The 27,863-nt window shown below is 41.6% G+C and overlaps 5 protein-coding genes across 8 annotated transcripts; 1 reads left to right on the top strand and 4 right to left on the bottom strand.

The window, feature by feature from the left end:
* Window positions 1–194: 194 nt before the first annotated feature.
* LOC6604823 (helicase POLQ-like) lies at window positions 195–4,490 on the top strand. Of its 2 annotated transcripts, XM_002029632.2 has the most exons (7): window positions 197–1,014; window positions 1,074–1,526; window positions 1,584–1,789; window positions 1,856–2,458; window positions 3,028–3,906; window positions 3,979–4,113; window positions 4,182–4,490. In XM_002029632.2, exons 1-7 carry the CDS (start codon window positions 222–224, stop codon window positions 4,263–4,265), a joined length of 3,153 nt encoding a protein of 1,050 aa, XP_002029668.1. In that variant the 5' UTR covers window positions 197–221; the 3' UTR covers window positions 4,266–4,490. The 2 variants fall into 2 exon arrangements, with proteins under 2 accessions (XP_032574102.1, XP_002029668.1); XM_032718211.1 differs by lacking the exons at window positions 3,979–4,113; window positions 4,182–4,490 and having other exon boundaries at window positions 195–1,014; window positions 3,006–3,192.
* On the bottom strand, window positions 4,293–14,036 carry LOC6604824 (proteoglycan 4). Of its 2 annotated transcripts, none has more exons than XM_032718212.1 (9): window positions 13,951–14,036; window positions 13,380–13,512; window positions 8,637–8,710; window positions 8,271–8,458; window positions 8,110–8,204; window positions 7,806–7,920; window positions 7,387–7,520; window positions 5,007–7,102; window positions 4,293–4,939 (listed from the first exon to the last, which is right to left on the bottom strand). In XM_032718212.1, exons 3-8 carry the CDS (start codon window positions 8,674–8,676, stop codon window positions 5,026–5,028), a joined length of 2,649 nt encoding a protein of 882 aa, XP_032574103.1. In that variant the 5' UTR covers window positions 8,677–8,710; window positions 13,380–13,512; window positions 13,951–14,036; the 3' UTR covers window positions 4,293–4,939; window positions 5,007–5,025. The 2 variants fall into 2 exon arrangements, with proteins under 2 accessions (XP_032574103.1, XP_032574104.1); XM_032718213.1 differs by lacking the exon at window positions 4,293–4,939 and having other exon boundaries at window positions 5,013–5,213; window positions 5,800–7,102; window positions 13,951–14,031.
* Window positions 14,037–16,883: 2,847 nt separating this feature from the next.
* On the bottom strand, window positions 16,884–21,013 carry LOC6604825. 2 transcript variants are annotated; one of them, XM_032718946.1, is made up of 2 exons: window positions 20,883–21,013; window positions 16,884–17,799 (listed from the first exon to the last, which is right to left on the bottom strand). In XM_032718946.1, exon 2 carries the CDS (start codon window positions 17,400–17,402, stop codon window positions 17,139–17,141), a length of 264 nt encoding a protein of 87 aa, XP_032574837.1. In that variant the 5' UTR covers window positions 17,403–17,799; window positions 20,883–21,013; the 3' UTR covers window positions 16,884–17,138. The 2 variants fall into 2 exon arrangements, with proteins under 2 accessions (XP_032574837.1, XP_032574838.1); XM_032718947.1 differs by lacking the exon at window positions 20,883–21,013 and adding an exon at window positions 19,570–19,673.
* Window positions 21,014–21,425: 412 nt separating this feature from the next.
* Window positions 21,426–21,881, bottom strand: LOC116801141. The gene is made up of 2 exons (XM_032718948.1): window positions 21,810–21,881; window positions 21,426–21,742 (listed from the first exon to the last, which is right to left on the bottom strand). Exon 2 carries the CDS (start codon window positions 21,712–21,714, stop codon window positions 21,499–21,501), a length of 216 nt encoding a protein of 71 aa, XP_032574839.1. The 5' UTR covers window positions 21,715–21,742; window positions 21,810–21,881; the 3' UTR covers window positions 21,426–21,498.
* A 506-nt stretch (window positions 21,882–22,387) lies between these two features.
* Window positions 22,388–27,449, bottom strand: LOC6604826 (probable basic-leucine zipper transcription factor O). The gene is given in 4 exon segments (XM_032719353.1): window positions 22,388–23,437; window positions 23,503–23,625; window positions 26,265–26,399; window positions 27,432–27,449. Coding segments are annotated over 3 exon segments (1,053 nt in total). The 5' UTR covers window positions 26,385–26,399; window positions 27,432–27,449; the 3' UTR covers window positions 22,388–22,627.
* Between the last annotated feature and the right edge of the window lie 414 nt (window positions 27,450–27,863).

Here is a 27,863-nt window from a genome sequence, read left to right on the forward strand (position 1 = left end):
TAGCTCTTAAAATTTTGTTAGGCTTGCATATATAATTGGGAACACGAAAACAAGAAATTTGTATACCGAGAATGTTATATTTATAAATAAAACGAACGATCGTTAGGGGATACGACTATAACAAAACTTAAGTTGAGACACGACCCCGGTTGTAGACTTGGCTTAGCCCTGTCTTGAGTTTTATTTCATTTTCACGCGACGTTCACACTATTTCGCGCCAAATGGCAAATAAGTATAATTTGTGCAAAAAAAGAAATTTGGATTTAAGCGAGGAATCAACAAGCGGAAGCCATGCGAAGCGTCAGTGCACCGAAAACCTCTTTTGGCCGGAGGGCGAAGACGACGACAGCTTCTTTTCCAATGCGCATCTGGAGGATTTGCTGGGCGGAGGAAAGGACGAGCTCTTTGGAACGCAAGCAAACACAAGTACCAAAAAGATGACGCAAAGTGGGTCGGATGATGAACTGGGACTCTTTGCGGACACATCCTTTCAAAGTGCACAGACTGTTCCACCCAACAGTGCCTCTAAACCGGATGAAACCAGTGCACCAACTGATAACCATCAAATCGACCTAGTGGACGGGGAAAACGCCGACGAGCTGTTTAAGAAAATCAACCTGTACGATCTGAGTATTGCCGAAATGGAGGATATATTCCATGGCGCCGATGATTTCAGTGAGCCCATGGTTCAAAACACACAACTCTTCTTGGACGCAATGACCTTTAAGAAGCCCAAGACACCAGAGAAGCTACTGGCCGCCCCTAAGGACGACTCCATGTCTTTCATTTCAAAGTCTGTGAAAGAGGGCCTGCAGGGCACGCAGTATGTAACCTGCGAGGAGCTGAAGAACCAATCCCTCCTAGATCCAGTCAATTGGGAGACGCAGGCTTTTGCGGACTTCGAGAAGAATAACCAAGTTATAGACAAGTTTCCCAGCAAGGGCGAATTCTATGGCCTGCCGGATAAGGTCAAAAAGATGATTCTGGAACACAAAGGCATCAAAAGTCTTTATGGTATGTCTGCTAATTGAAAACCAATATAAGGTTACTTTACGATCCCATTAATTCCACAGAATGGCAGAACGAGTGCCTGAATCTACCTGCAATCAGGCAGCGCAAAAATCTGATCTACGCTCTGCCCACAAGTGGTGGAAAAACCCTAGTGGCCGAAATCCTTATGCTGCGTGAATTACTTTGCCGCGAACGCAATGTGCTGTTCATCCTGCCATATGTGTCGATTGTCCAGGAGAAGGTTAGCGCCATGTCTCCATTTGCAATCGACCTGGACTTCATTGTGGAGGAGTACACGGCCGGCAAGGGCAAGTGTCCGCCTCAACCGCGTCGCAAAAGACGTAGTCTCTTCATTGCCTCCATCGAAAAGGGAGCTGTTCTAATGGACAGCCTGATAGACGTACAACGTCCTCATGAGATAGGTCTGGTGGTGGTGGATGAACTGCATTTAATAGGCGAAAAGGGGAGAGGGGCCACCTTGGAAGCTTTCCTTACCAAAGTGATGTTTCTAAATGGTAAGTGCATATTTTATGGTACTTTTTGTACAGATTAATGGAATTTTTGTTTTCTAGCCAATATTCAAATTGTTGGCATGAGTGCCACAATAGGAAACCTCAGCGAAATATCCTCTTTTTTGAATGCTGATGTATACACAAGGGGCTTTCGCCCTGTTGAGCTAAAGGAGTACATTAAATGTGGCCCCGATTTGTTGGAAATTAATTCGGCTGGTCAAACGCTGGAGGAGATATTCGTTCCCAGTCGCAGTGTTGAGTACAATGTAAGGAATACTCGAATGGAAAATGTTACCAAAAGTATTCGATTTTGATCTAATTTCTATTTGCAGTACAGTGAAGCCGTCAAACGCGCCGATCCCGACCATTTGGCTGGTTTGATAAGCGAATGTGCTCCGGAACACTGCTGCCTGGTTTTCTGTCCTAGTCGCAAGAACTGTGAGAACGTGGCGCTACTTCTCAGTCGCATTGTGCCAAAGCATAAATTTTTCGAGCATCGCCGTAGCGAGAAGCTGGATCTAATGGATGCTCTTGACAAGATGTGCGGCATTCTCAGCCCGGTGTTGGCGAAAACCCTACCCTACGGGATTGCCTATCATCATTCGGGCTTGACAACCGATGAGAGGAAGTACATTGAGACTGCCTATAGATTTGGAGTCGTCACAGTTATTTGCTGCACCTCCACTTTGGCTGCAGGGGTCAACCTACCAGCCAAGCGGGTAATCATACGTGCTCCTTATGTGGGCCAGGAATTTCTGACTTTATGCAAGTATAAGCAAATGGTGGGACGAGCAGGTCGCGCCGGATTGGGTGAAGCTGGCGAGAGTATCCTGATAGCGCAGAGCAAAGACAATCTGCTGGTCGGACAAATGCTTTTTTCGCCCATGGATAAGGCTTTAAGTTCCTTGGATCAAAATGAGGCAGTTGGACTGCAAGTAAGTTTTTAACAAGCGAAATTAAGGTGAAAAGCATGATTAGGCATTTTTTGACGCGACCTTGATGAAAAAGAAAATATTAATTTTGTTAAAACACTGTTTTTTCATTTTATCGTCCGTTTAAACGTATAAATTTCGCGATTTTCTCTTATTTTATTTACTATTCTTTTTTACTTACTTATACCGATGGATCTTTCCTTAAATTGCAATTATTTTTTGAAAATCGCAGATTTTTATTTAGTTTCCTTGCTGTCACTTGCTTTCTAGGCGAAATCTGTTTGACGACTGAAGAAGGGAAATGAAAAGTGTTACCTTTACATTTTTCCGACCAAAGTGACCGCGTTCTAATTACCAAATTATGCCACATCCTACATCATTGCAAAATGTGCTTTTAATTTTACTGATCCCTTTTATATAAGTAGATTTGAAATTTTTCTTCAAGTTGGCACTAATGGGACAAACGGCAGTTCTATCTTTTAAGTTTAATTTTCTATTCTATTTAAATATGCTTTTATTTGAATAATCATAATTACGATATGCTTAAAAGCAATTTAAATTGTTTTTCCTAGTCGCTAATTCTAAGCGTGGTTGGCTTGAATTTAGCAGAATGTCGTCGAGACTTGAATCGGCTGGTTAACAGCACGCTGTTGTCTGTGCAGGCCAAATCCCTGGAGGTGGCCGTGGACGAGATCGTGCTCCGTATTCTCCGAGAGATGTTCAAAAATAAAGTGCTGCAGCTTGCCGAACCGCAAGCCAAATCTAAGATCAATTCTTCGGATATTATAACATCGCAGGATGCTAGTCAGGCCAATAGGCCCGCTGGAGATCGACGTTTGCTCATTGGACAGTCGACGACATTTAAGCTGACCAATATTGGAAGAGCGGCCTTCAAGGCAGGCATTGACTACAAGCGTGCAAATGCCATTCACAAGGAGCTAAAGCAGGCCCAGCAGCAGCTCATTCTGACCAACTACTTGCACCTACTGTACCTTGTCGTGTGCTTTAACTCGAACGAAAGAGGAGACGAGTTGTTTCCGGCAGATGCCAGCATTTTGTTTGGAGTTTACACCTCGCTGCCACTGGACTCGCAGGCAATGTTCAAACAACTTGGATTTACAGAGGCCCATGCAGCTAGGCTTTTTAAGACGCAGTCGGTACAGGGTCCATTGTCCCTGCAGCTGAATCGAATGTACAAGGTGCTTATTCTGGCGGATATACTGAATCTCTTGCCGATTCCCTCTGTGGCCAGCAAGTACAACGTGGAGCGGGGAACTCTGCAGCATCTGATCAGCCAATCCACAGCAGCCGCGAGTGCCATTGTGCGCCTGTGCGAGGAGCTGGAAGAGTTCTGGTGCTATAAACCATTGTTTGAGCGGATCCTGCACAAAATGGATCGATGCGGCACATTCGAGCTGGAGCCGCTAATGGAACTGCCAGCGGTTAAGATTGTGAGTGCCAAAACAATCTGGTCCCTAACAAAAAAGTAGATATGACTATTCCAAATTGCTTTACTCTTCTAGAATCGTGCCAGACAGCTGTATGCTGCGGGTTTTCAAACTATTGGGGATATAGCCAGAGTGCGGCCGTCGCAGTTAGTCCAATCATTAGAGCACATGCCTCTTAGAGTGGCCACGGAAATCGTCTCGGCAGCAAAGGTATACGTTTTTTTTTTTTTTTTTGATTCTGTGACCCATTTGATAAGCTAATACCGAATTCTTTCTAGATCATTTTAATGAAAAAGCTCGACCATCTGGAAGAGGAAACCGAGAACCTGAAGGACTGTTTAAAATCGTCTGATAAAAATTAGCAGGACAAAACAAGTAAAAACAGCAGCTTAAGTGGGTTTTAATTTATTTCAGTTTTTGTTTTGATTGTTATGCACTCCGACTTAAGTCTTGCATCTGGGTTCTCTACAACGAACACGATCTCCGACGAAGCTTAAATATTATACACAATTTGTATGCAAATTGCAGTTTTAAATTAAAACATTAGGTATTTTTCATTCTATATGTAAATAAAGGACATCAATGCATATTTTCCTTATTGTTCTGTTCTGCTGGATATTTTATCAGGTAGGAGGGAGTTATTTTTATAAACTACTAGATACGAGCTAGCAGACAAATTCGCAAGCTGCTACTATCACGACATTTGAGTATTATACAACGTATATATAAGTAGGGGGGTTCTGGACATATATAGCTCATACAGCAAAAATAGCATAATCGATCGAAGGTGAATTTGGAAAAAGCTTTCTGCAGAATGTACCCAAAAAATTCTCTGATAAATGATTGCTGTAGGTTGTCATCGGTTATGTTGTTTTTCGGCGGCTATTGCTTCATATGTCCCGAACCATTTCGAATTACGAGTACGTTTTGTGCGGCTAAACGACTAAGGTAGAGACAGATTTGTTTAAGAAGTTGGAGCCGTGCACCAAATGGGAACTCTCCTTGTGTTGCGGAAACTTATTTACAGCTGAAGAAACTGAAATCGAAAGATATGACACAATCTTACTACATATGCTAGCTATGTCATCAAACTAAAAACGCACCTTATTACAAGCGAACTTTTCAGTAGGCAAAGTCGTCGTAGAAATGCTGGGCAATCCGTCCGCCCAGCGGCTGGTGGCTCCGGCTCACTCCCGACCCGGAGACGGCTCCTCCGCTGGAAGGTCCGCCGGCTGCTCCTCCGGCAGCAGCGTATTCGAGTCGATGTGGACGCGCGGTTTGCGCCGGGACAATAGCCCGCCTGCGTATATCTGTCGACGAGAAATAGGAATCACTATGATAGCTCGCTGCTTGCGATGCGGATGCAGGTGCGGATGCTGAAGCGGGTGTTGGTGATTGATACGCTGGCTGATAGGCAAATGGATTATAGGCGGTAGCATATTGCCGCTGCGATTGATGCTGCTGCTGGTATGGAAGCTGATGCGAATGAGGATGCGGATGCTGGGGCGAGAGCGGTTTCAGCGTGGGATCGAGCGCATCGTTCAATGTCACATCGTAGTCGTTCTCGTAGAGCTCGTCGAGATTCAGTTTTGGTCGCTGCGGTTCCACACGCTTAGGCGTGGCGGGCAGGGCACTGCGAGGCGGGAGAGTCGTTCTAGGTGGACTGGGCGATGGAGGAGCGTCCTCCTCGTCATCTTCACCGCTATCAGGATTACCCCTCAACAGAGGAGCCCCATGCTCGAGCAGACGCACTCCCGAAATGGTGGAACCCATGTCGATGGGCGTGCTGTCGGTGGTTGGTAATGGTTTTAAGGCCACACCCACCGGCTGAAGGCCACGGGGCAGGTATGGACTACCGCCCCTGGAGGGTAGGAAAGGTCTCTTGACCACACGTACCGATGAAGGGCGCTGCGAAAAACCAGCGCCAGCGTTTCGCCCGCTCAATGAATTTGCTCGCGATCTGGGTGCAGGTGCTTCCTCCTCGACGGCTTCCACTGGATGCTCCAGCTCCTCTTCCTCCTCTACGATTGGCTTGCGTGGACGTGGTGGCGCTGTGGGCTTCCGGGTAGTTGTCTTGGCTCTCAGTCTCTGGTTTCTCAAGGGAGCTGCTGTGGAAACGGGCGCCATACTCTCCTCGTACTCCTCATCCTCGAAGTCCACATCTGCTGCTGGGACACGGGACCTGGGAGCCAAGGGACGCTTGCGCTTCCTCAGAGGTTCCGGCTCCGCCGGCTCATCATACTCCTCATCGACGGGCTTTTTGTCTGTCACTGGCTTTCGCAAAGTGGTTCTGGTGGGCTTCTGCTCAGCTCGAGATGCTGGCGTACGTCTGCGAGGAGTGTTTCTAGCTGGAGGCTGTTCGTAGTCATCCTCTACCTGCTCTTCAGGATAGTCCTCCTCCTCTTGGGCACTGTTGGATGGTGCCTGTGTGGTGGCCGTGATCTTTTGCACTGGATAGGAGAACTTCTTCTTCTCATTTATGGGAACAGGTCGCGCAATCCTTGGTGGAGCTCGTGGACGTGCATAAACGGAAGCGGCTGCCGCCTTCGGAGTGATAAATTCTTTCAATGGCTTTGGAGTAGTCTTCACCTTTTGGGGCGTTTGCTCCTCAGCGGCCTCCACCTGATCTGCACCGTTATAGGGTTTTTCATATTCATCCAGGTCGTCCAGCGCGGATGATGGAGTTGTCCTATCCTTTTCACTACGTCTCCTTCCCAACGGACGATCTTCGTTGAAGCTGCGCCGTTCCTCCACTCGACCTGGTTTCCTGGGAGATATCTTTCGACCCGCCGTTCCTGCAGTGGGTTTTCCTCTTGGTCTTTTACTTGGCCGCTCGTCATAGTCCTCATCCAGTGCTTCCTCCTCATCGCGGTAACGATTCCTGTTGCGCCTGATGGGTTTCTTGGCCTCCGCCCGCTTGTCATCGTACTCATCATCGTACTCCGGCTCCACTTGGGGTTTCCTTTGACGTGGTCTTGGCTTGGGCCGTCGGACGGGACGCTCCTCGTAGTAATCATCCTCGTACTGATCCTGATCCTCGTAGTAGTAGTCATCGATGGGTCTGCGATTATAGGGTCGTCTCAGCGGACGCTGTGGTCTCTGAGGGCGACGACGAGGTGCAGGTGGCTGAGTGGGTGGCGCTGGCGTAGTTGTGGTACTCGTCGACGTGGTAGTGGTGGCCATATAGAGTTCATCGTTTCTGCAGAAAGATGGAAATGGTTAGCATTGACTATTACTATTACTATTCAAATTATTCATATAAGATTGAAAGAGATTCCCATTTCAGATTACTTGAAATTAATTTAGTCATTATTTACAATAATCTAACACTATATTTGTTTATATTCATTTATTTTAATTATGAACAATATGTCTTCACTCCAAATTGGGATAATTAAGACATTATCATATTTAGATGTTCAAAGCAGCAAAAGTGTTTATAGTTTTGACTGGTTAAGGGGTGTTCCCCTGCGGAGGTCTCACCTGTTCCAGTATTTCTGGGATCCCTCGCAGTCCACATCGGATGCAAAGTGGCAGATGAAGGTGCGCTGGTCGAAGGCCGTGAAGTTGGCGCACAGAAAGTCGTGCCTTATGCCATAGACGCAGTGGTGATAGATCTGCAACGAGTCCAACTCTGGTTAATCACATTTGGCCATAACTAATCCGCTCTGTTAGCCATCGTTTAGCGCTTCTTCTTGCCCGCTTTTGAGGTCAAGATCGAGGCGCAAACAAGTTTTAGTTTTTGGCGTCACGTCGCCAGTTGAAAAAGAGAAATTGCTGGCCAGGCACAGAGGGATTGGTTTGGGCTGGGTTGCGCTTGGTTTGTGCTCGGTTTGTCTAGGCATGATGACCAATTATGTTACGTCGTTGTTGCCGAGACAAGGTCACGCCGGCTAGCTCACCTGACACTTGTACTCGATGGAGGCATAGAAGCCGTCGTGCAGCCCCTCGCACTTGAAGTGGATCTCGTCCATGGGCGGCACAGTGGATAGAAAGGGATAGGTCGACAGGTTGTAGCTGTGCAGGAAGATAGAAAGGATACTTTAAGTACGTTGATTATGGTTGGGTTGTACCTACAAAATACCTAAGCTAAGCTAAGACAATCTCACAGTAATAAAAGGCTAAAAAGCAGCAGATTTTCCAATGAACATATAATTTCCTTTCCCTTGCTCAAATATACCTTGAGGATTTGGAAACACATCTTACCCTCTCAGTTCCCTGGGCAAATTGGGATCCCAGATGTAGTCGATCTGCGGGATGCCAGTCAGCTTGGAGTTCTTCGACAGAGTGCCATTGTCCGACTAAAAAAATAGCAGGTTAAAAGTCAGTGGCTGAGGCAATTCCTTTCCAGAATCCAAGCTTGTCACCTTGCTACCATCACCACCATCTGCGGTGGGCACTGGCTGCTCCTCCTCCACTTCCTCCTCCTCGACGGCCGGCACTTCCGTCGTGGTGCTGGTGGTGCTGCTCGTGGAGGCGGGTGTCTTGGCAATGGACACCTTCTTGAAGGGCAGGGCGGCATCTGTGGAGGCCAACAGGCTCAGCAGCAGCAGCACTGCATCGAAAGGGAAACGAAATTGAAATTAATTAATACTTCACAGTTGCCCCAAATTGCATAACACATCAAGGATTGGTATTATGTCATGGTCCGGTTCGAAACACAAGATTAAGTGGTTTTTTGCGTTGAATCAAGTGTCCTTCGATCCGATCCGATCGAAATCGATTTAACTCACCTGTTGCTGTCATTAACAGCCAGCCTTTGGCTTTTTCCATCTTGAAGACTTCAGTTCTCTGCTTGTTTTGGTAACTGAAATGAAAAATGTACATAATATTATGTATATTTCTGAGTTTCGGACACACCCACACAACTCGGCGTAAGATTTATGTTCTCTCGAAGTCGTTGAACGCTTCTAAAGCTAACAGAAAATAAAAGAAATCACGAAATTCTTCTACTTGTATGGTTTCAAATTGAGTTGTAAGCTCGAGAGTTCTGGATTGAATAAAATCTTGCCATTCAAATCACGTCCCATGATTAACGCTACTTTCAAAACTTTGTCATTCAAGTCGGGAAGAGTCGGTTCTATATAGAGAAGGGAACCACCTCATGCAGAAATGCATTCCATCCCGAATTGGTTGTAGAAAGTGTTCTTGACCAAACTTTTGTATTTGGTTAGCTTTTCGATTTTGTTTTCCAACAGTTTTGGTTCGAGAAAAGTAGTGAAATTTCACGAGAGAGTGGTAAGAATTTCTAAATCTTTTGAAGAAAAATCTAGATACAATTGAAAATATAAGTTTTAGCCTTGGCATATGTGCCTTTGAGGTAACTAATGTTTATACTAATATTATTTGATGCTAGTTAAGCAATGAATGGAATCTAATTTATGCCAAATATCTCCTTGTTTTATCTATATTTATTTATTGGTATTTCATTGCAAAAACTCATGATTCACCGTCTAAATGCGGCTCCTTTTCTCAACAAAACGACCAATTAAATAATGCCCCAACTGCAAATTTTGCGCACACACTTATTGTGCGCACTTTGATCAGCTTCACTTTCCGATTTCCGACTCGGGTGTCGAATAATTGCATAATTAGGTTTGGTCGCCTTCAATGTCACTTCGGTGGGTTTTGGCTTACGTAAGGAGAGCGATTGGCTGGCTGGGCGAAATTGAAAGGGTGGTGGTCAGCGCAATGGCAAGTAAATAAATAAATACCCCGACCACATAATAAACAATGCATAACTATAACAAATTGAAAAGCGAGCGAGGGGAATTCATACTTTCATTTCCAATGCGTTTTTTCTCCGAGTAACTAAATGCAAAACGTAGGCTTGTTGAAAAGATCATTGGAGCATTGTAATTTGGCAGTTGAATGCAATTTGTATCTTCCAAAAAAGCGTTTTTATTGTGCATTGTTCGAGCGAAGTCTCCTTGGACTCGCACACGGGGCGTATACTTGATGGGCATTATGAGGCTCCTTCTCCTCCTTCTCCACCCTTCTGCATGGCACAATTTTTCTACTAAATTTTAGTGGCCATAAGCTAAAAGATTTTGCCGATCACACCCTGTTTGGGTGCCGTTGTTTAACCAAAAAGTGTGTCGTGCATTTTAAGTGGAAATTTGATTGGATTTGATGTCTTTCGGCCTGGCTTTCGGCTTATTGACTGTTTGCCAGTCTGTTTGTGTCTCTCAGCTGGTTTGCACTTTTTGACATTTTGCCCGACTGTGTGGGCCGAGTGCGGAGATAAATATCTGACTAAATATGATAATGGTTTTGCTTTTGACAGAGATAACAACATGGATGGAAACGAATGAGTCAATAAATGCCCCAATCGAAATGTCAAAGGGTTCTTGAACAGTGCACAAATGATGTGGATTGTACTTTCAGATTTTTCTGTGGGCGTTATGTGCTTTGTTTAATTGTTTAATCTGGCCTTGTGGTTTTAGTAATAGCTTAAATATTAAATGGTAAACAATCTGCTTTTTTTGGCATAGAATCTTTGCCTGTTTAAAATCTCTGCTTTTTATTTAATCTGACCAAAGTAGGGAAACATAGTACCAGGTTCACCATCAGGCCTACACATCCATCAACTTCTGTTCACCTTTTCCCATTTTGTTTTCATTTATTGACCAAAATATCAGTGAACAGGTGTCTTTGGGCATCGGTGATAAATTGCCCTGTGATAAACTAAATGAATTTATGGCTCTGTTTCTTTGTAGACACATAATTTCGCATTTAGTGCAGCACATTGTTCGTTGATGAAATATTAACTTATTAATTTCAGTCGTCTAATCTTTTACAGCCCACGGTGAAATCGGAGGGGCGAGACAATAAATGATGTCGCGAAGAATCGATGCCTAGCAGCTGGTCTGATTGTCTTGGCCAAGTTCAAATTCAAGGCTAAGCACGATGACAAATACCGGCGAGTTGTTATTATTTTTGTAGCTGCCTTTGTTTCGGAACTAATTGATGAATCTTTTGACTGCAGAGAAATAACAAGCTTAAACGAAAACAATAAAAAAATTAAGATCTGGTTTAGGAAATTTGTATTTAATTTGCCTGTGTTGGGCTTTTTTCAAAAAATGTATTCGATTTAATAGAACATTTGCATGAAATGCCCATCATAATGGCAAAAACCGACGTCGACATTTTCCTTGAAACTTTGCAAATTTTTCCATCTGTTCGGAGATTCTCCGACTTTGAATGGTTTTTTTGGTTTTTTTTTCGTGTTCGAAAACAATAAAAGGCGCCTAGAACCAAAAGCCTCGAAGGTTTCCCTCCACGCAGACACAATGAGCAATTAAATTTAAGTTTTAGTATTTAATTTGATTGCCTTGTTGTTAGATGCATCATGGCCGTAAGCAAAAGCGTCTGGAGGCAAACTCTCGTTTTCGTTTACAACTTAATGCGTGCATATTTTGCTAATAAATTTCTTCGACGTCAACAACGAGTTTTGTGGATCGAAATTTATAACCGATCGAATGATCGCAATCCGGTTGCACGATAGAAACAGAAGTCGGCGACAAGTTTTTTCCTTTTTTTTCTTAGCCTCAGTCTGCCATCTCTTAGCCAGTTGCCAGCTGGCCAATACAAGTTGCGGGTTGTCATAAGAAATTAGCATCTTTATAGGATGTTATGAGAGCTCGGCTCTTGGGCACTTTCAAGGTCGCCTTTTTTCGATGGCTTTTCGGTGCAGTGCAGACTTCAAAAATTGATAGGTTTTTTTTTTTTTAAATGGCACTGAATGGCACCGAAAGGTTTTTGAAAAATTTCGAATATGTGTGAATCGTTTTACGGCTCACTTGGTTTTTACGATTGCAATGTCTTTAATTGCCGTTTAGTTTTATGAATTATTAATGCTTTGGTCTGGGTTACTAGTTCACAGGAAGGGGAAGCTCATTCTTAAAGAGTTAATTAGAAGCAGCGGAGCATAAATTGTGTTAATTATAATTTGTTTCGACTATGACTAACGAAAGCATTCAATATTTTTATTGTATTCCTGAGAAGGTTTTTGAAATACTTTATATTCATGATATTCAAATAACTAAAATTGATTGAAACAATATGAATGGCATAAAAACAATTCTAAGAAGCGTTGTGTTTTCTTGAAAAAGATGTGAATTGCTTAAAGTTTAAGCAGTTCCTAAAAAATCTAAGAGAGTCTTGATTTTATTTGTATTTCTTGATCATTTGTGGACTTGCGCTCATTAAATGCATTTGTTTGTTTTTTTCTTGCTGCTTTGACAATTTGTTAGTAACCTTTTTGAGTAAATTTCCTGCTGCAGCTAATTACTTGGTATTATTATTACTTTTATCTATAACCCAAATCTGTGATGTGTATGGGCCCCATTAGGAGCTTTTCTCGGCTTTTCCTCGCCTTTTTGCACAGCATCTTCATGCAGCAAGTGAAAACAGATTTTCCATTTTTTTTCTCTGCCCCACACAAATCAAAATCAATTTGTGTTTGTTTTTATTTTTAGTTGCGTTTGGCTTTTTATGCATTTACTAAAGCTCTGCGTCAAATAGGTTTAATAGCCCATTCCGGTTGGCCAACTTTTCACTCTGACCCGAACATGGCCAAGAGTTCAATTCCCAGACGCACACAGCCAAGTATTATTTAACTTCTACTCTGAGACAATTAGGCAATGCTAATTGCCGAGTTTCTTAATTGTGGAAAACTGTGAGCGGTAGAAGACTGCAAAGGCGAAGAAATGGAGAGTGAAAAGCGCCAAATAACTGGATGAAAGTAAAATTTCAAAACTTCATTCGCTGCTTGTGGCTGCTGTGTGTTATTTGTAGTTGTTGTTGCTGCTGCTGATGATGAAAGTAAAATCTTGGCTCAGTTATGTTGGCCATGTTCGATGTGATTGTTGTGGTTGTTGTTGCTCGGCGAAGATGCGCAAACCATTCGAGCACCTCCTCACACAAACACCAATAAAAATGGTAACTGCAAATTTCAGGCGGCTTATATACGTGTATCTTTTGTGGCCAAAAGAGTTTGGTGGGGGTGGGGGGTGCGTCTGAAAGAGGGGGGAGCATCTAACAATGTACAAGGCGCAGAGAAATAATTAGCAACGCCTGAGATCATTTTTGTACTTTTGTGTTGGCAAAACGCCTTTTTGGCCATGAGAGTTGGTACATTTTGCAGCACAGAAAGAAATAAGATTGTTTTAAGCAAAATAAGTTTATATTTCTCGAATATATAAAGAAGTATTTGTTCTATAAGCTTATCTGATTCTACAAACTCAATTATCCTAATCTGCAGCAAGCGAAATCTTAACAATTGAAGCCACTTGTTCGCGTAAAACATCTAATTTGTTGAATACCTATTAAAAAAATTCAGGAAATATCGGAATTTTTCTTTCAGTGCAGCAGGAAGGGTGTTCAAATGGGTGTTTTGGAGGCCCTCGAGGTGTTTGACAAACAATAAGCTCTGCAGAGCCCTCTAACAAGCGAATGCAAATTTTCAAACTCACCTCTTTTCAGTCGATCCAAAATTTGTTGAGTGTAATCCACAAAAAGGGTGTAATGTTATTGCATTGGTTTTCAATGCTCGTGCTGGCTGTTTTCCAAATGTTTCCAGCTGATTTGTTTCAGTTTAACGCGTTTCTTAAATGAACAATAAAAATTGTAGCCCCATAAAAGTTGGCACTCACACAGACGCAAACGCACGCAAAATCACACAAAGGCAAAATGCATTTATGTTTTTTTTTCTATGCTGCACTTGTATTAGTGTTGCAGTTTTCCTTGTGTGTGTGATTGAGCCTGGGCTTGTGTTAGTGCACTTGTGGAATTTTTTGACTGATTTTGTAAGTGCCTTTGCGGTTATCTCTGTTCGAATCGAACCATAAGCGATTAAGTTTCAGCGATTTTATGCACTATATTTTATTTGAAACACTATAGGTGATTTGTAACATTTTATTTGGGCATATTGCATAGGATTCGTTCACTTGATTTTATATAATTTTCCCAACTCTCTCACGCACAACGACACCCGTGTGTATATAGTGTGTTTATATGGATATACGATTGGTCACGCCCACTTACTTAGAGACCAGGCTGTGCTGGCTGCCGTTCACCTGGCTGACCGCTTGCAGACTGAAATTGCAGATCGTATTGGCCAACTCGGAGTTGGCATAAAAATGGGAATTCGGCTGGCTCTGCGTTTGCCTTTGCTTTTCCGTCGAAAGCTCATCGCTCGCTAATTTTGGTCCGTCTGCGCCGCTGAAAACGGGTTTATTGCCGCTTCGATGCCGACTTTGCGCATGCGCAGCACGTTGTCACCGAATGTTGGAGAGTCGAGAGCCGAGATTCAAGAGCCAAGAGCCCAAAGGCACCACAAGAAATCCGGAGCGGATTGGAGCTAGTTGGAGAGCCGTACAGCTGGCTCTCTAAGCCGAGCTTTGATCGCCGCCGTCTCTGACTTTGTTCATTTTCCTCTGCCAACATTCTGCAATCGGATTGTTTTTGCATTTGTGTTTACCCTTAACACTTTGCTTTTGCCTGTGTCTTTGCTTTTGGCTTTGCTGTCTTTGCTGACTTTGCTCTGCTTTTGGAGCGTGCTCACTTGGCGGCTGCCCGATAATCGGGCTCAACAGGTTTATTGATTAAGATTTGTCAGACCTTTTTCTCGATGTGATTTCTTGCAAAATATTGAACAAATGTAACAGAAATTAAAATGGGTTTATGGGTGGAGAATTTAATTCAAAAGTTATAAGACCAACAGGAATGACATGTATACATTCTATGTGGTCTTAGAAAAGTAATTTATATAGTATACTATACTATACATAGTAATGATATTGGATTTGCATAATAATTGAAATGAAAAATTTAAAGTTTATTAATAAAAAATACATACAATATATTACAAAAATAGTTCAATGCTTAAAAAAATGACTTTTTTATGGGATATATGCCAAAACAAAATTACACTTTCATTATTTAAGCCGCACTTCCGAATGCAAGCAGTTATTTTTGATTTACTTTTACACCGCTTGAGATTACTTAATAAATTGATCGTAATCCATTATCGATTTGCCAACTAATATGCCAGTGTGCATTGTTTATTTTTAGTGCCCTAAATGCTTTTCCTTCTTTCATTTCCTCAACTACCGTGGTGACCGCAATGACATAATGGTAACAATAACACGGCCAAGTGACGGTTACGGTTCAATTAATGAACCGCGTTGGCCCAAACGAGCTGAAAACCATCTGCCAACGCATTAGTCACAAATACAGGCCCTCAGACTCGGCTCAGACTCGCCATAGTAAATAAACAGAAATTGTTTAAGCGCCTCATGAATTATTGCGCATACGACGCGTGGTCCGCTCGTTCGAGTGCGGCGCTTCGTTTGGGAATTAAATGCTGGCCGCGGTAGTTGGTCAAGACTGCACTTCGAGCGGGATTTGGATTTTCATTGACCGAAAAACACAGATCGAAATTCATTATTCGCTGCGAATGCAAAATAATGCAAAACACTTCGCGGCTCTCCTCATAATGGAATCAATCAAGCTCCGTTCACCGCGGAGTATGGTATGTGTATCTCTATCCCGTTCTGTTACGTCACTAAGTACTGCAGCTTTGGCTTAGATTACACTGGGAAAAATTGGGAGTAGTGGGTGTATTTCAAATGTTCATAGCAAGTTAAAGGGCACACATTTGCTTGGTGCATATATCTTACATATCGTACATATAAGTTGTTGCTGCATAGGGTTAAAATATTTATTAAAATGAACAAGAAGATAATTGTTCTCAGTGCAGCGGCAGTAGCAGCAGCATTAATAGCAATAATGCTGCACTGCATCTGCGCCCGTTCCGCATGTGAAAGTTGAATTCGAGCACTGAGCCCGGCTCAAGCGAACTGAACTCCACTTGGCCCGCCTGGCTATTCAAATTGGAATACAGCCAGGCTAAGTAAGTATCTGTATCTCAAAATGTATCTGTATCGGTAAGTGTATCTGTAGCACGCGGAATTGTCGAGTGCTTTATCGCCAGCGGCGTGTGCCTTGTGGCTCACATCTCACAGCTAGTTACAGCTAGTTCAAAGTATCTGTATCTGTGTGCGTGTCCCTATATCTGTGTGAGAATGGGAGCACCGTGTCGCCCGGCAGTTTATATGTGTTGAGTTGTGTGGGTCGAACGGTTTGTTGAACCGGTATTCCACATTTGTTGCAGGTAGCACTCACTAGCGTGTTGTAACTACTACTTAACTGGTCGGCAAGCCACCAACAACAGGCCATCGATCAATAGATCCATAGCCCACAATTGCCAGGTATCTTAGATGTATCTGATAACATTTCCATTTCGTGAAAATTACACTTGTTCGGAAGGGGTGGTCCGCGATAACTATAAACTATTAACTAACAAATTCGTAGATCGAAAACGCTTCCTTTATTTTACTAAGTTTTAAATATTATTGAAATTCCAGAAGCTTTTTTACGATTAAAACATGACAATATATTATTGAACTTTGGTTAACTTTGTTGCTTGTTAGTTCTGCATTATAATCCATTTCCAGAAATGGTGCTTAACATGTCTGGAAATTTGCAATGATAATTCAGAGAGCAATAAAAATCCAGCAGTGAATATAAACAGGCAATTAAAATAAATAAACAGACATTAAGGAAAAAGTCTTACATTAAGACGTTAACTTCAACGCTCCTGCTTTGTTTTTTAGTTTCAAGGAGCAACTCCTCAATTATGAATCTTTCACATATATAAGCACTCTGAAGAATTCTTTAAAAGGGCCATTAAAATTTCAGTTTTTATGGCACTTCCTTAAGTGCCACTTCTGCAATGGCAATGTATTGTGGCAATTTCTTGCGGCGGTTCTGTTTGTAATTAGCCCCAATTCATGAAAACCCAACCCCAAAAGCCAGTTTGAGTCATTCTTATTTGCTTGCCCAACAGAATCGAATGTAATGAACGAATTTGATACCTTATTGTGCATGACTTGGTTAAAAAAAAGCAGTTCAACTTGTTTTTTTACAGCTCCTTACTGTTATTGTTTATTACATATAAAGATTGTGTTTACTCTGCAGCTGTTTTTTTGTTTTTATTTTAGTTTTGTATTTTCTTTTGTTAAATGCAACTGGTTCGATTTTACATTCTCTTGACGGGAGCCTTGAGTTGTGGCTGCCTGAATTGAATTGCAATTCCGCGAAAAAGCAACCGATTCCGCTGCTCAGTCAGCTCCGCGATTGACCTTGACAAGTGGCTTCAATCCAGTCGCTTACAGGATGAAAAAGTTCACCACGAAGCGAAACACCTTGCTCAGCGTGCTATTCGATTCGGGTCGCTCGGGGGATTCCTCCCTCAGTTCGGCACCTTCAACCAGATGGGCGTCCAGTTCGGCCTCCAATTCTGCTCCATATCGCAGTATGTACCACTCGGCCAGGAAGTAGATGACCAGCGTGATCAGTGCAAACTTGACGTAGATCTTAAAAATGTGGAGTATGTGGAGGAACAGCTGATGCAGAAGCTCCATTAGATCCATGATTGCGGCCCACGTTGCGTATACGTCATGCAAAACTTTGCGTCTATCTTCGGCGTGTTTCGGGGTTTTGCGATTTCCGAAATGAGGTCGTTTGTGGTTTGATGTTGGCTCTATTATGCAATCGCTAGTCCAAACTTATCGAGCTGATGATGCTGATGCACATTTCGCTTTCGGCCGTTTGACTGATGTCGCCTCATTTGCATTTGATCGCGTTAATGATCGCGGCACAAAAGTGCGTGTTTTTCTCGATAGATCTCCCAATGTATCTCTCAGTGGTCAGCCATTGGGCAGGCGCCTTGATTATGCTAATTTGTTTTGGGGCATCGGGTATTATCGCAGCTGTCGGCCTTTCTTTCTCCTTTCTTCGCCGTTGTCTCGGACCCTCTAAAATCGCTTTCTGTAAATACAAATTTCGTTTTAATTTAATTGGAAATTAATTTGATACACACACAAAGCCGAACGAAAGGTAAACAAATTGGATTGCGAAAAAGTGGTCCGAAAATGGGAGCACTAGGTGTGATCGGCATGGGATCTTATGGAGATTTCATGCTTGGGGCAGGTCGGATTACTTAATTAGCATGGAAAATGATTTTTTGGCTAGATTGAATATTTAGATGGCGGTAGGTAAATGTGTTGGCTGGGAAACCAGATCGAATTTGTCAGGCTAAACCTTGGGCTTTTGGTGCAGAGATGTTGTAATAAACTATAAATTATAATGGAGAGACAGAATAAAAGAACAGGTAGTCGAGTTCATAAAAAAAACTATTACATCAAGGTATGAAAATTATTATAGTAAATAAAAATGTTTATTTTTCTGAGAAAAAACTATTACCAATTTTATCATTAAAAAATCAATTCGATGTGCCCGTCCTAAAATAAGCATATTAAAAATGTTTGGTATATCGTTGGCCTCATAAAAAGAAATCAATCAAAATTTTGAAATAATCAAGTTCAATTCACTTCACCTGCTTTTTGGCCCTGGTAATGAACGAATTATCGTACCTTATATGACTGAGAGATTAATTTTAGACAGTTCAAAGATCGCTCAAAAATGGCAGCCACTTAAACCCTAATTGACCATGTTTTGAAACTTATAAACCTAAATGCTATAAATGGCCACCACTTCATCTGTCAATTGGCAATCAAATGATCATTAGTATAGTAAAGTGACCCCTTTTTTGGGGGAACTACGCCCCTGCCAGCTGCCATTCGTCAGCGGGCAGATCGACAATTTCGAGACAGAGCCAAGTCAAAACTGGCCGGAGATTGCATCTTTTGGATTTGAATACACTTGACAATCGCTTAACGCAAACCGACTTAACCTTAGCCAAGACGAGATGTTCAAAAACGCAGTGGGGGCGAGGGAATCGGCGGAGGCGGCGGAGCCGGAGGAGCAGTCGAAGTCTCCTCTTCGGCAACTCGATAATCGCAGCAATTATACTAAGCACACAAATCAACTTCAACTTGGAGACCCGTTCCAAAGATGTCTCGCAGCTGGAGCACTGGGAAAACGAGCCGCCACGAAATGTTTTGCATTAATTTCAAAACGCATGCGAAAAAGACGCAACATATTTATAAGACAGGAAAAAAACGCATACTGCATTGGGCAAAAAATGAAAACCAGTTGCAAATATGGCATACAGAGTGGATAGCCTTCGTTTCTGGGAAGGATTTCGATCTGTCCAGCAGATTGGCACATGCCCAAGTTGAACTGCCGCATCAGCATAAGCGGAGTCTCGAGAAGATTCGTCTCCAAAATGGGCAAGAAGATTTCGCAGAAGCCTCAAACATCTTCACATCCGACGCAGACGATGAGTTGGATCTGAGGCGGTGGATCTACCGGTTTTTCAAGATCAGACCCAGACACCTTGAAAGACCTTCTGACATTTGCGAATTGTGTACGCTGCCTTTTTTCGGACACTGGTCACTCGAGAATGCCCTTTAAAAGTAACATACATAAATCAGTGCATCGTTAATTTTTTTAATTTTTAAAAGTGCCTCATTTCATTTACCAATAAAGTGTGGTACTATCTATGAATAATGTACGTTTTTAAAATCTTTACAGCTGCAATCTAATTAAAAAAAACATTTTTTGTATATGCCATTTTAATGATTTTCCGTGTTTTAATACAATCGAATTTTTTAAAGAGCATTAAACTTTACTTACTTAAATACAGCATCCCCTCTGGTAAATGAATTTAATTTGCGCAATTTATTGAAGACAATTTCAACACCGTGAAGTCGAGTTAATTAAATAATTTCTTGTTTTGCTCCGCCTTCGTATGTTTTGCATAAAATTCGCGTCACATTGTAAATTATTTAGTTGCATATTAATTAGTGGACACTTCCAGCAAACCGTAACAAAGAAAAAACATGAAAAGTCAAATATTGTTTAAGCCACTTGCATAATGAAAATGGTGTTAACTTGACTCCAGTTACCAGTTCATCGTTGCCTTCTTTTTTTTAGTTTTTTTTTTTTTTTTTTGTGGCTAGCCCATTAAAAAACGTGAACCGAAATGTTGGGAAAAACAAATGTGGGTGAATGGTCAAGAAAAGTAACATTTTGTGATTTATAATTCCCAGCAAAGCGAGGCGCGCACGAAAATTGGTGTCACACTTTGTCCCTCTTTCGGTTAATGACTGAAATTGAAATAGACTTTTAATTTGGCTTTTCAGTTTCGTTTCGTCTTGGATTGGGTTTTGATTTGGATTTGGGCTTTTTAAATTGCGTTTCATTTGCCTGCAGACGCGTTATTTCCGCATCAGTTGGAAGCGGCCTATTTCTTATGCACGAACAACTGGCATTGCGTAGGTGTACTATGTGTACATAAATACATATATAGACCATATATAATTACCGCGATATTATTTCGCCTCTCTGTACGCGGAAATGAAGTCTCAATACCCCGTTGTGGCACACAAACTCGCTTTTTACACTTATTTAAATTCGGCAGGGGGTGTTGCAAAACGCTATCCATTAATAAAGTCTTCAACACCTTTGGTTTTTAAAAAATTGTTGCATTATTCGAACGAAAAAAATTATCTTAGTAAGCATAGTATTAGTGCTTATCAGAAAAAAATCATATAAATGGAATTAATAATTATTATTACCATTTATGGATATACAAACACTCAAAAAACCATTTCGAATATGAAATGTTAACTGTTATATTTAACTTCTTACCCTATAAAGCCTACTCACTAATCTTAGATGATCTATAATGATCCCAACACCCACATTTCCTATAAAACCCTTGATGGGAATGCTAATCCGGTGAAGGGCGATTAGCTAACTAGTTATGTCGACTAACTATTGTCTGCTTCCTTTTCCCATTTGAACGAAAAAAAGTGAACATTCACCAGTCGTTTAGGCCGCGTTTGTGTACATTTCCCCAATTTGCTGCTGTTTGTACTCCCATTGTGGTTGGATGCCAGACAAGGCCTTTATCAAAAGATCATTTGTGGCGACTCCAAACTCACCACATTATTCATCCATTGCGGCGTATTATCGTCTTATCAGGTCAGTAAACAATATAAAACACAAACGGACGTAGCACATAGAAATATATTTTTACAATTTTCAAGCTTCTTTTTAGTCGGATCGAAAGCTATATACCATATGTTCGCCAGCTGATTGCTGTCAAGATTTCGTGTGCGAGTGAGACAACTATGCATTCACAAGCGAGATCGCAGAAAGCTTTCATTTGAAGCTTGAATGCTTCATTTGAATAAATAAATTTAAACATAACATGTACAAGTTGCCATTTGTAAAATATTTTTATGTTTCTTGATTGACCGCTAGTTTTTTTTACTTTAACGAACTAAATTAAAGCAGTTAAAAGCTCCATGGAACAAATGTTGTAGCGAACAACATTTGTGTCTTAAAGCTCTTTAATGCAGTATTTTTTGCTTCTCATAGCATTTCCTCTTGATCTTAGTCAGCAGTTTTTAATGCTGTTTATTTGTGTTTTACGTTTTTTACTCTGAACAAATTTTCCCAATGATAAACTTGTTGTGGAACAATTATCTCTAATATCTTCTTTATTAAGTAGCATATCAGTTTTATTTTAAATTTAGTTCATAAATAACATTAGCGTTATTCCGAGTTCAATTTCGCTTCCTCTTGGTCAATCCATTCCTTCAAGTACGGATATATATACCACTTGGCTGCGGCATTCAACAAAACAACCGCAATCCTCTCCAGCGGTCGATTGATAAACACCAACTTAAAAAGCAAGAAAGCCCATAGAGGAAAATCGGACAAGAGCGTAAAATATAGAATCATATCTATAGCCAGCATATAAGATATCATGTTGATATGTCCTATACTATGTAGTCCTCTGAAAATAAGGAAACATAAATTTTAAATTAAATATAGCCCTGTGTGTGTTTAAAATATATACATACCGCAGAAAGTAAACAAACAACCGATGCCGATCAGAACGATGAGGTTACTCTGAAAATTGCCTTTGTAATCGGGATCGAAAGCTTTAAAATCTGAACCCAGATGACCAAAAGCTTAGTGCAAGTGTCCGAAAAAGTTGTTATGCAGATCAGCCTATGAATGAAGCATGAAGATGAAGATACGCGTTGGAATTAAATTCGAAAATATTTAAATATACCTTACAATGTTGTAACAAAATAAATTTAAATCGTATAATTCATTTATTTCTATGTAAATAATTTTTTAAATTTTAATGGATTTCACTTCTTAACCGAACTGCATCCAGAAGCGGATTTAAAATGTTTTAGTTTTTAAGAGAACAGCTTATTCTCGGAAGACAGTGAAAATAATTTTTTACAATACCTTTGTACTGTTTTATGGTTGGTTTTATTGAAGTAATAAATGTATTTGTTTTCAACGATTTTTTTCAAATTCAAAATCTTGAACGCTCGCTTTCAAAAGCTAACCGCTTTTTACTTCTTCTGAACTGCTTTACATAAAGTCTTCAAACTTGATACAGACCCAGTGAACAAAAAATCCGTTACTTTTTAAGATTTATTTTTGCCTTTGTGCACATCACAAGCAATACTTTTCTTTACAAATTTAAATGGAAGGGGGTATGCGTATATTTAACAATGAAGGGAATGTGTTCATACTTTAACATATTTACAACGGGTACATTTTGGGTAACATTCAAAACATTGGCGTGGTAGGGCGCCAATTTGGGGTCGCATTTTTGTGACAACAACATCAAGAACAACGAGTATAAAGCTATTTTCACTCATTCGATGGCCTCGATTATTTCATATTCTTCATCCAAAGAATGATCATAATCGATATTGTATTTGTTCTTGATCTTGCTCTTGTAATCCTTGAGCTCCGCATCGTTTTCGAACTTATTCGTATTATATCTCTGTTTGCCTCGCGAGCTGTTGCTGTTGCTGTTGTTCTTCTTGCCGGATTGAGGGGTATTATGAGTGCGGTTCCTAGATCTAGTTTGGTTGCTATCCCTATCTCTATGGTTAACGCTACTAGGCTTTGATTTTCTTTCGCTATTTCTACTAGAATTATGTTGCTTCTGATGTTGCTTCTGTTGTTGTTGTTGCTGTTGTTGCTGCTGCTGCTGTGATGATGAGTATGACGATTGGGGATTGGTACTTGGTGTGGTAAATCTCATGCTACCTCTAAAGCTATTTTTGGTCATTTTACTGTAGTTGCTGCTATCTACGATTCTATTGCTGCTGTTTATCCCGCCGATTGCCGTGTTGCTGTTGAGTGCTTGATGTTGCTGCTGTTTCTGCTGCTGCTGTTGCTGTTGCTTTTGAAATTGCCGCTGTCTTCCGCCGCGCTGTCTGGTTCCGTTTGCTGTCCCAATCTTATACTCATCATCGGCCTCATATCATACATCATTCAGCTGCTGCTGGCGCTCTGGGATGCGATACAGTTCGTCGTTGTTCTGGTAGAGTTGCTCCGATCCCTCGCAGTTCACATTCGACCACCAGTCGCAGACCCTGACGGCCTGGTTGAATACGGTTCCATTTGGGCAGAGGAAGGAGTACTGATGGCCGGAGTGGAGGCACCAGTGCCAGACCTATGATGAATTCCATATGGTTTATATATCATTTCACCAATTTTCTGAGTCTTATTCGAACTCACCTGACAACGCGTCTCTGTGTCCGCATAGTAGCCCGGCTGGCGACCCTGGCAATTGAAGGCCAGACCCTTTGGCACGGCGTCATAGGCGGGGTAATCCTCACCAGCTGTGTAGCCATCGATTTGCTAACAAAGGTGAAAATGAGATGAATTATTAAGGCATTTTTCATAAATAAATATTAACATTGTAATTAGGTTACGAGTGGGACTCTTCCCACCTTTAGCCGCATTTCGAAACACTTAAAATGCAGTAAATTGAATTAAATAATAATGCTGTTAAAAGTAATTCCCTCGCACACCAGATATCGTATTTAATTATGACTTTGTAGATCGCCCGTGTGAATTATCTCAGCGCAGGCAGCGCAGCGACCTTCAATTGTGGGTGGCAGCATGGGTGGGTGGTGGTGGCACATGTGGCTGGCGAACATTGCCCAAGCGCAGCAACAAAATGAACTCTAAACAATAACAAATTACAATTTGAAACAATTGCCACACAAACAGAAATTTAAAATGCAAATGCAATAGCCGAAAAAAAGGCTGTCGAAAAAACCAACAAAAGAACCAGCGAGTGTTGAAAATTGTGCACTTGCAACAGTTGCAAGTAATTGGGGGCGCAAACAGAGGGGGGCCGCCATGTGACAACCGACTGTCAATCTCATGCGTACGAAACCATGAAATGCCGAAAAGAGCAAAATAAAACAATAAAACCCCGGCGGCTCCAACACGGATCACAACACACACCGCGTATAGAAGCTGGAAGAGATGTGGATGTGATTCTTTTGTGTCGAGCTCACTGGGGAACCATCCATCTGGGCCAAACATCCATTGGTTCCAGCCTCATTTGAGCGCCAGTGTGTTGCATCTTCGCTGGCTGTCTATCTTGATCTTGCCTCGATTTCTTATCCCATTGTTGCCGCTGTTACGCTCGAATAAATCTCTCTCCCTTTTCAGGGGGTTAAAGTTGCCGCCGTTGGCGTCTATTTGGGTTAATGCTGAGTTTATGCTAATTGAATACGTTGGGACAGGGCAAAGTGATTGGCAATGTGCAGCACATTGATGGGGTGGGAAAATGCCCGAGCAGCAGGGGGTTTCTTCATGGGAAAAGATTGGGACTTTAGGGCCAATTCGCAAACATCTTAATCAAGGATCTTATGGAGTTTAAAGGCGAAAAAGTTATTGCTTTATGTGCATAGTTTTCAACTTAAAAGTAATTGATTTTATATTTGCAGTCAGCTGGTTACAAAATACCAAATGAAGTCTTTACCATTTTTGCTATCTTCTTTAGAAATGTTTACATCAACACAAACATTATTGAACAAGCAAACACTTATTTTCCAGAGTGCAATTGCAACCAGGATGCACCTTCCATTTCGATTGCATTGCAAATTCGAGCAGCCTCGTTTTTCCTCTTAACTTTTCTCAATCACTTGCAATTTTCACGCTAATAACTTTCCAGGGGCTTTTAGCATTTCCAGCGGCAACAAAAGACTTAAACAACAAACTATATGGACCGCCCATTGCCTTACTAACCCAAAAAGCGGACAAGATGCCACTCTCGACCAGAGCCCCGCACACCATCAATTATTTCCCTCCACTCTCAACCTTTGGCCAGAGACCAGACCATTTTCCTTTAAATACCAACCCGCTAAGCCAGCCGAGATGGGCCACGGCAGTTACAGCCGGAAAATGGTTAATTTTCCCTGCATTTTCCTTTTATTTCTGCTTGACGAGCGCGCGGCTGAGGGGCCACCAAGGCTAATTGATAATGTAACACAGCGGAGAATGCCTCAAATGGTGGAAAGCGAATGTTGTTTCCCCTTTTTACTCGTATAGCTAACTAACTATAATGCATTTGCTATTTCAACTATTTAAAGGAATAAATAAATATTAGTGCTAAAAACTTTTTAATTGCTTAATAGTAGATCTAACAGAAGATAATATTAATTACTTAAGCTTCTCTTCTTAGTCTCTTAGTGAGTGTATTTAAATTAGGGAAGCAAAAACTCATGACGACACCTTTTTAGAAAGAGGCGTCCCCTGTTTTCAGGCAGCTTTGGGTTCACTTTTCTCTGTGTGTTTCTGGCTAAGACGTGAGAAGTTGTCTAACACTTTGGCAGACAGGTTGTCTGCATCGTGTGTTAGCCCTCCTTCCCCCCTTGGCCGCCCCGAATCTTCTGCAGCTTCTTCTGGCTCTTTTTGGCCTCTTCTTGCAAAATGGCATGCTGCATGAAAAGAAGATGGCCAGAAGGGTGAAAGGGGACCGCAAGCGCTTGTTTGGACTGTTTTTTTTAAGAGGCAACAATTGTAATTGTTGCTGGCGTTGCTAGTGTTGCTGTTGTTGTCGTTGTTGCTGCTGTTGCCGTGGCTGCAACTTTGCGTGGGAGTTTGTTGTTGCTGGCGTGCCGTTGTTGTTGCTGGTTAAGATCCCTATCAAACAAGAGACAAATGGTGTGCGCAATCTTTTTACTCGGAATGAATGTAGGAAATTATCTCAGATGACACTTTTTTGTGTGCTGCAGTTGCTCATGTTGATACAGCAACGATGCGGACAAATGGGAACAGACGCGGCCAATGAAGTTGTCAATTCAATGTTGGCCAAATTATTCAATAAGCCATTTCCGAAGCTCATAAAAGGCCCATGGAAAAATTGCTATTTTCCATGATTGCGGACCATAAAAACGATTCAAAAGGCAAAAGGGGCTTAGTGGCGTTTCGCTCTTTCGGATTTCAGATTTTGGGATCGGGATGAAGACGACTCCACTTACCCCATTGACACAGTTCCCGGCCAACATAGAAAACAGTCCGAACACGACTATCATAATGCAGGCGCTCCACTGAAGATGCTGCTGCGGTGATTTGTTCGCTGCTGTTGTTGTGGCTGCCATGATGTCTGTTGCTTTCTGTGTGTTGTTTTAATGTTTATTTTTGGTTATCCGTAATCCGTAATTTAAATGTGATTTTTTTCCTATCTAAAAGATACAAAACGAAAATCGAAAGAAAACGAGTCGAGTGGGTTGTTGATATTAATTTTCTGCGCGCAGCATAATTTTTAACGGAATTTTAGAAAGGAAACATCTTCTCCTTCTTGGTTTATGCGGCATATAATTAGATTTTATATCCAAATGTTTACTATAGTCAGCCGAGAGGAGGCAACCGCAATGGCTAATGGACAATCGAGTATTGCTGACGGCGATGTTGCAGCTGCTGCCGGTTGCATTCACTTTTTGTGCCCGCGGATTGTGTGCTTCTAATGGATCTTAATTGATAATAACTCGAGTCATTTAAGTCGGGGCTAACGATATTGCGTTAGATTCTTGTTTAACATATTGTTCGTCGTAATTTGGTTATTTCAGTACACCTTTTATATAGATTAACACAGAGTGGCTGTCTTTTCAATCTCTTCACCTTTTGGCATTGTTAAAAATGTAGTAAAACTTAAGGTTTTGTATTTTTTTTTATGTTAAATTATAATTAACAAGTATCTAACATTTACGGAACATTTTAGTCTTCAACATAGATCTTTCGTTAAAAGAGTACTAAGTCCGTAATCCACTAGATGTGATATTCAAAGTGCAATCGTTATATAAACTTCCTATGAAGGTTTCTAGATCTATGAACACTTTATTTGAATGCCATTTCCTAAATAGTTTTTTTTTATGATTAAGTATGTAGTAGCACTTCCTTTTCAATTAAAGTTCCTTATCCTTTCAACTACAATAGCTATAATGTTTATCCGTTCTTAAGGATGTATTCTCGTTTGCTTAATGTTCACTGCGCCGTTGGGAACTAATTTGCTTAATTGATTGCTCAACTCTCAGCACCATTTGAATGCCACGCACTTTGCCACGCTAATAAAACACACGCCGCAATTTATTACAGATCCGATGGAGCCGTATCGTATCGGATCGTATCTTATAGAATCGGAGACTCACTTCGTTTCGAACGGAGGAGCAAGCGCTGGGGCTCTGCACGTGTTGCCGCGTTTGAAGTTGATGCAAAAGTTGTAAAAAAATTCGCATCAATTTTAGTTTTATACTCAAGAGCAGAGCGCTGGCTCGTTGGGCTCTCTGCAGATGAGCGAGGCAGCCAGCGGCTAAATCCACCTCGTCATCGGTGGAGTTACCAAAGAGCAACATCATCGCCATAGAGACGAGGCTGGAAAAACTAAATCATCGTGTCTATTGATGCCTCGCTCGGCTGGTCGGCTCTTCAAATCGCAGTTATTCTCTCATTCATGAGTGCGGGGGATTTTTTTATTGGACACCATACACAAAAAAGCGCGGTCGGCTTTTGTTTTGCTTTCGCGGTTTGTTGATGTTTGCTTGGCTCTGTCGCAAAGCTGCGAAAAATTAGTGCAAATTTCG

This window comes from Drosophila sechellia, chromosome 3L, assembly GCF_004382195.2.
Source record: "Drosophila sechellia strain sech25 chromosome 3L, ASM438219v1, whole genome shotgun sequence".
NCBI classification, from domain to species: domain Eukaryota; kingdom Metazoa; phylum Arthropoda; class Insecta; order Diptera; family Drosophilidae; genus Drosophila; species Drosophila sechellia.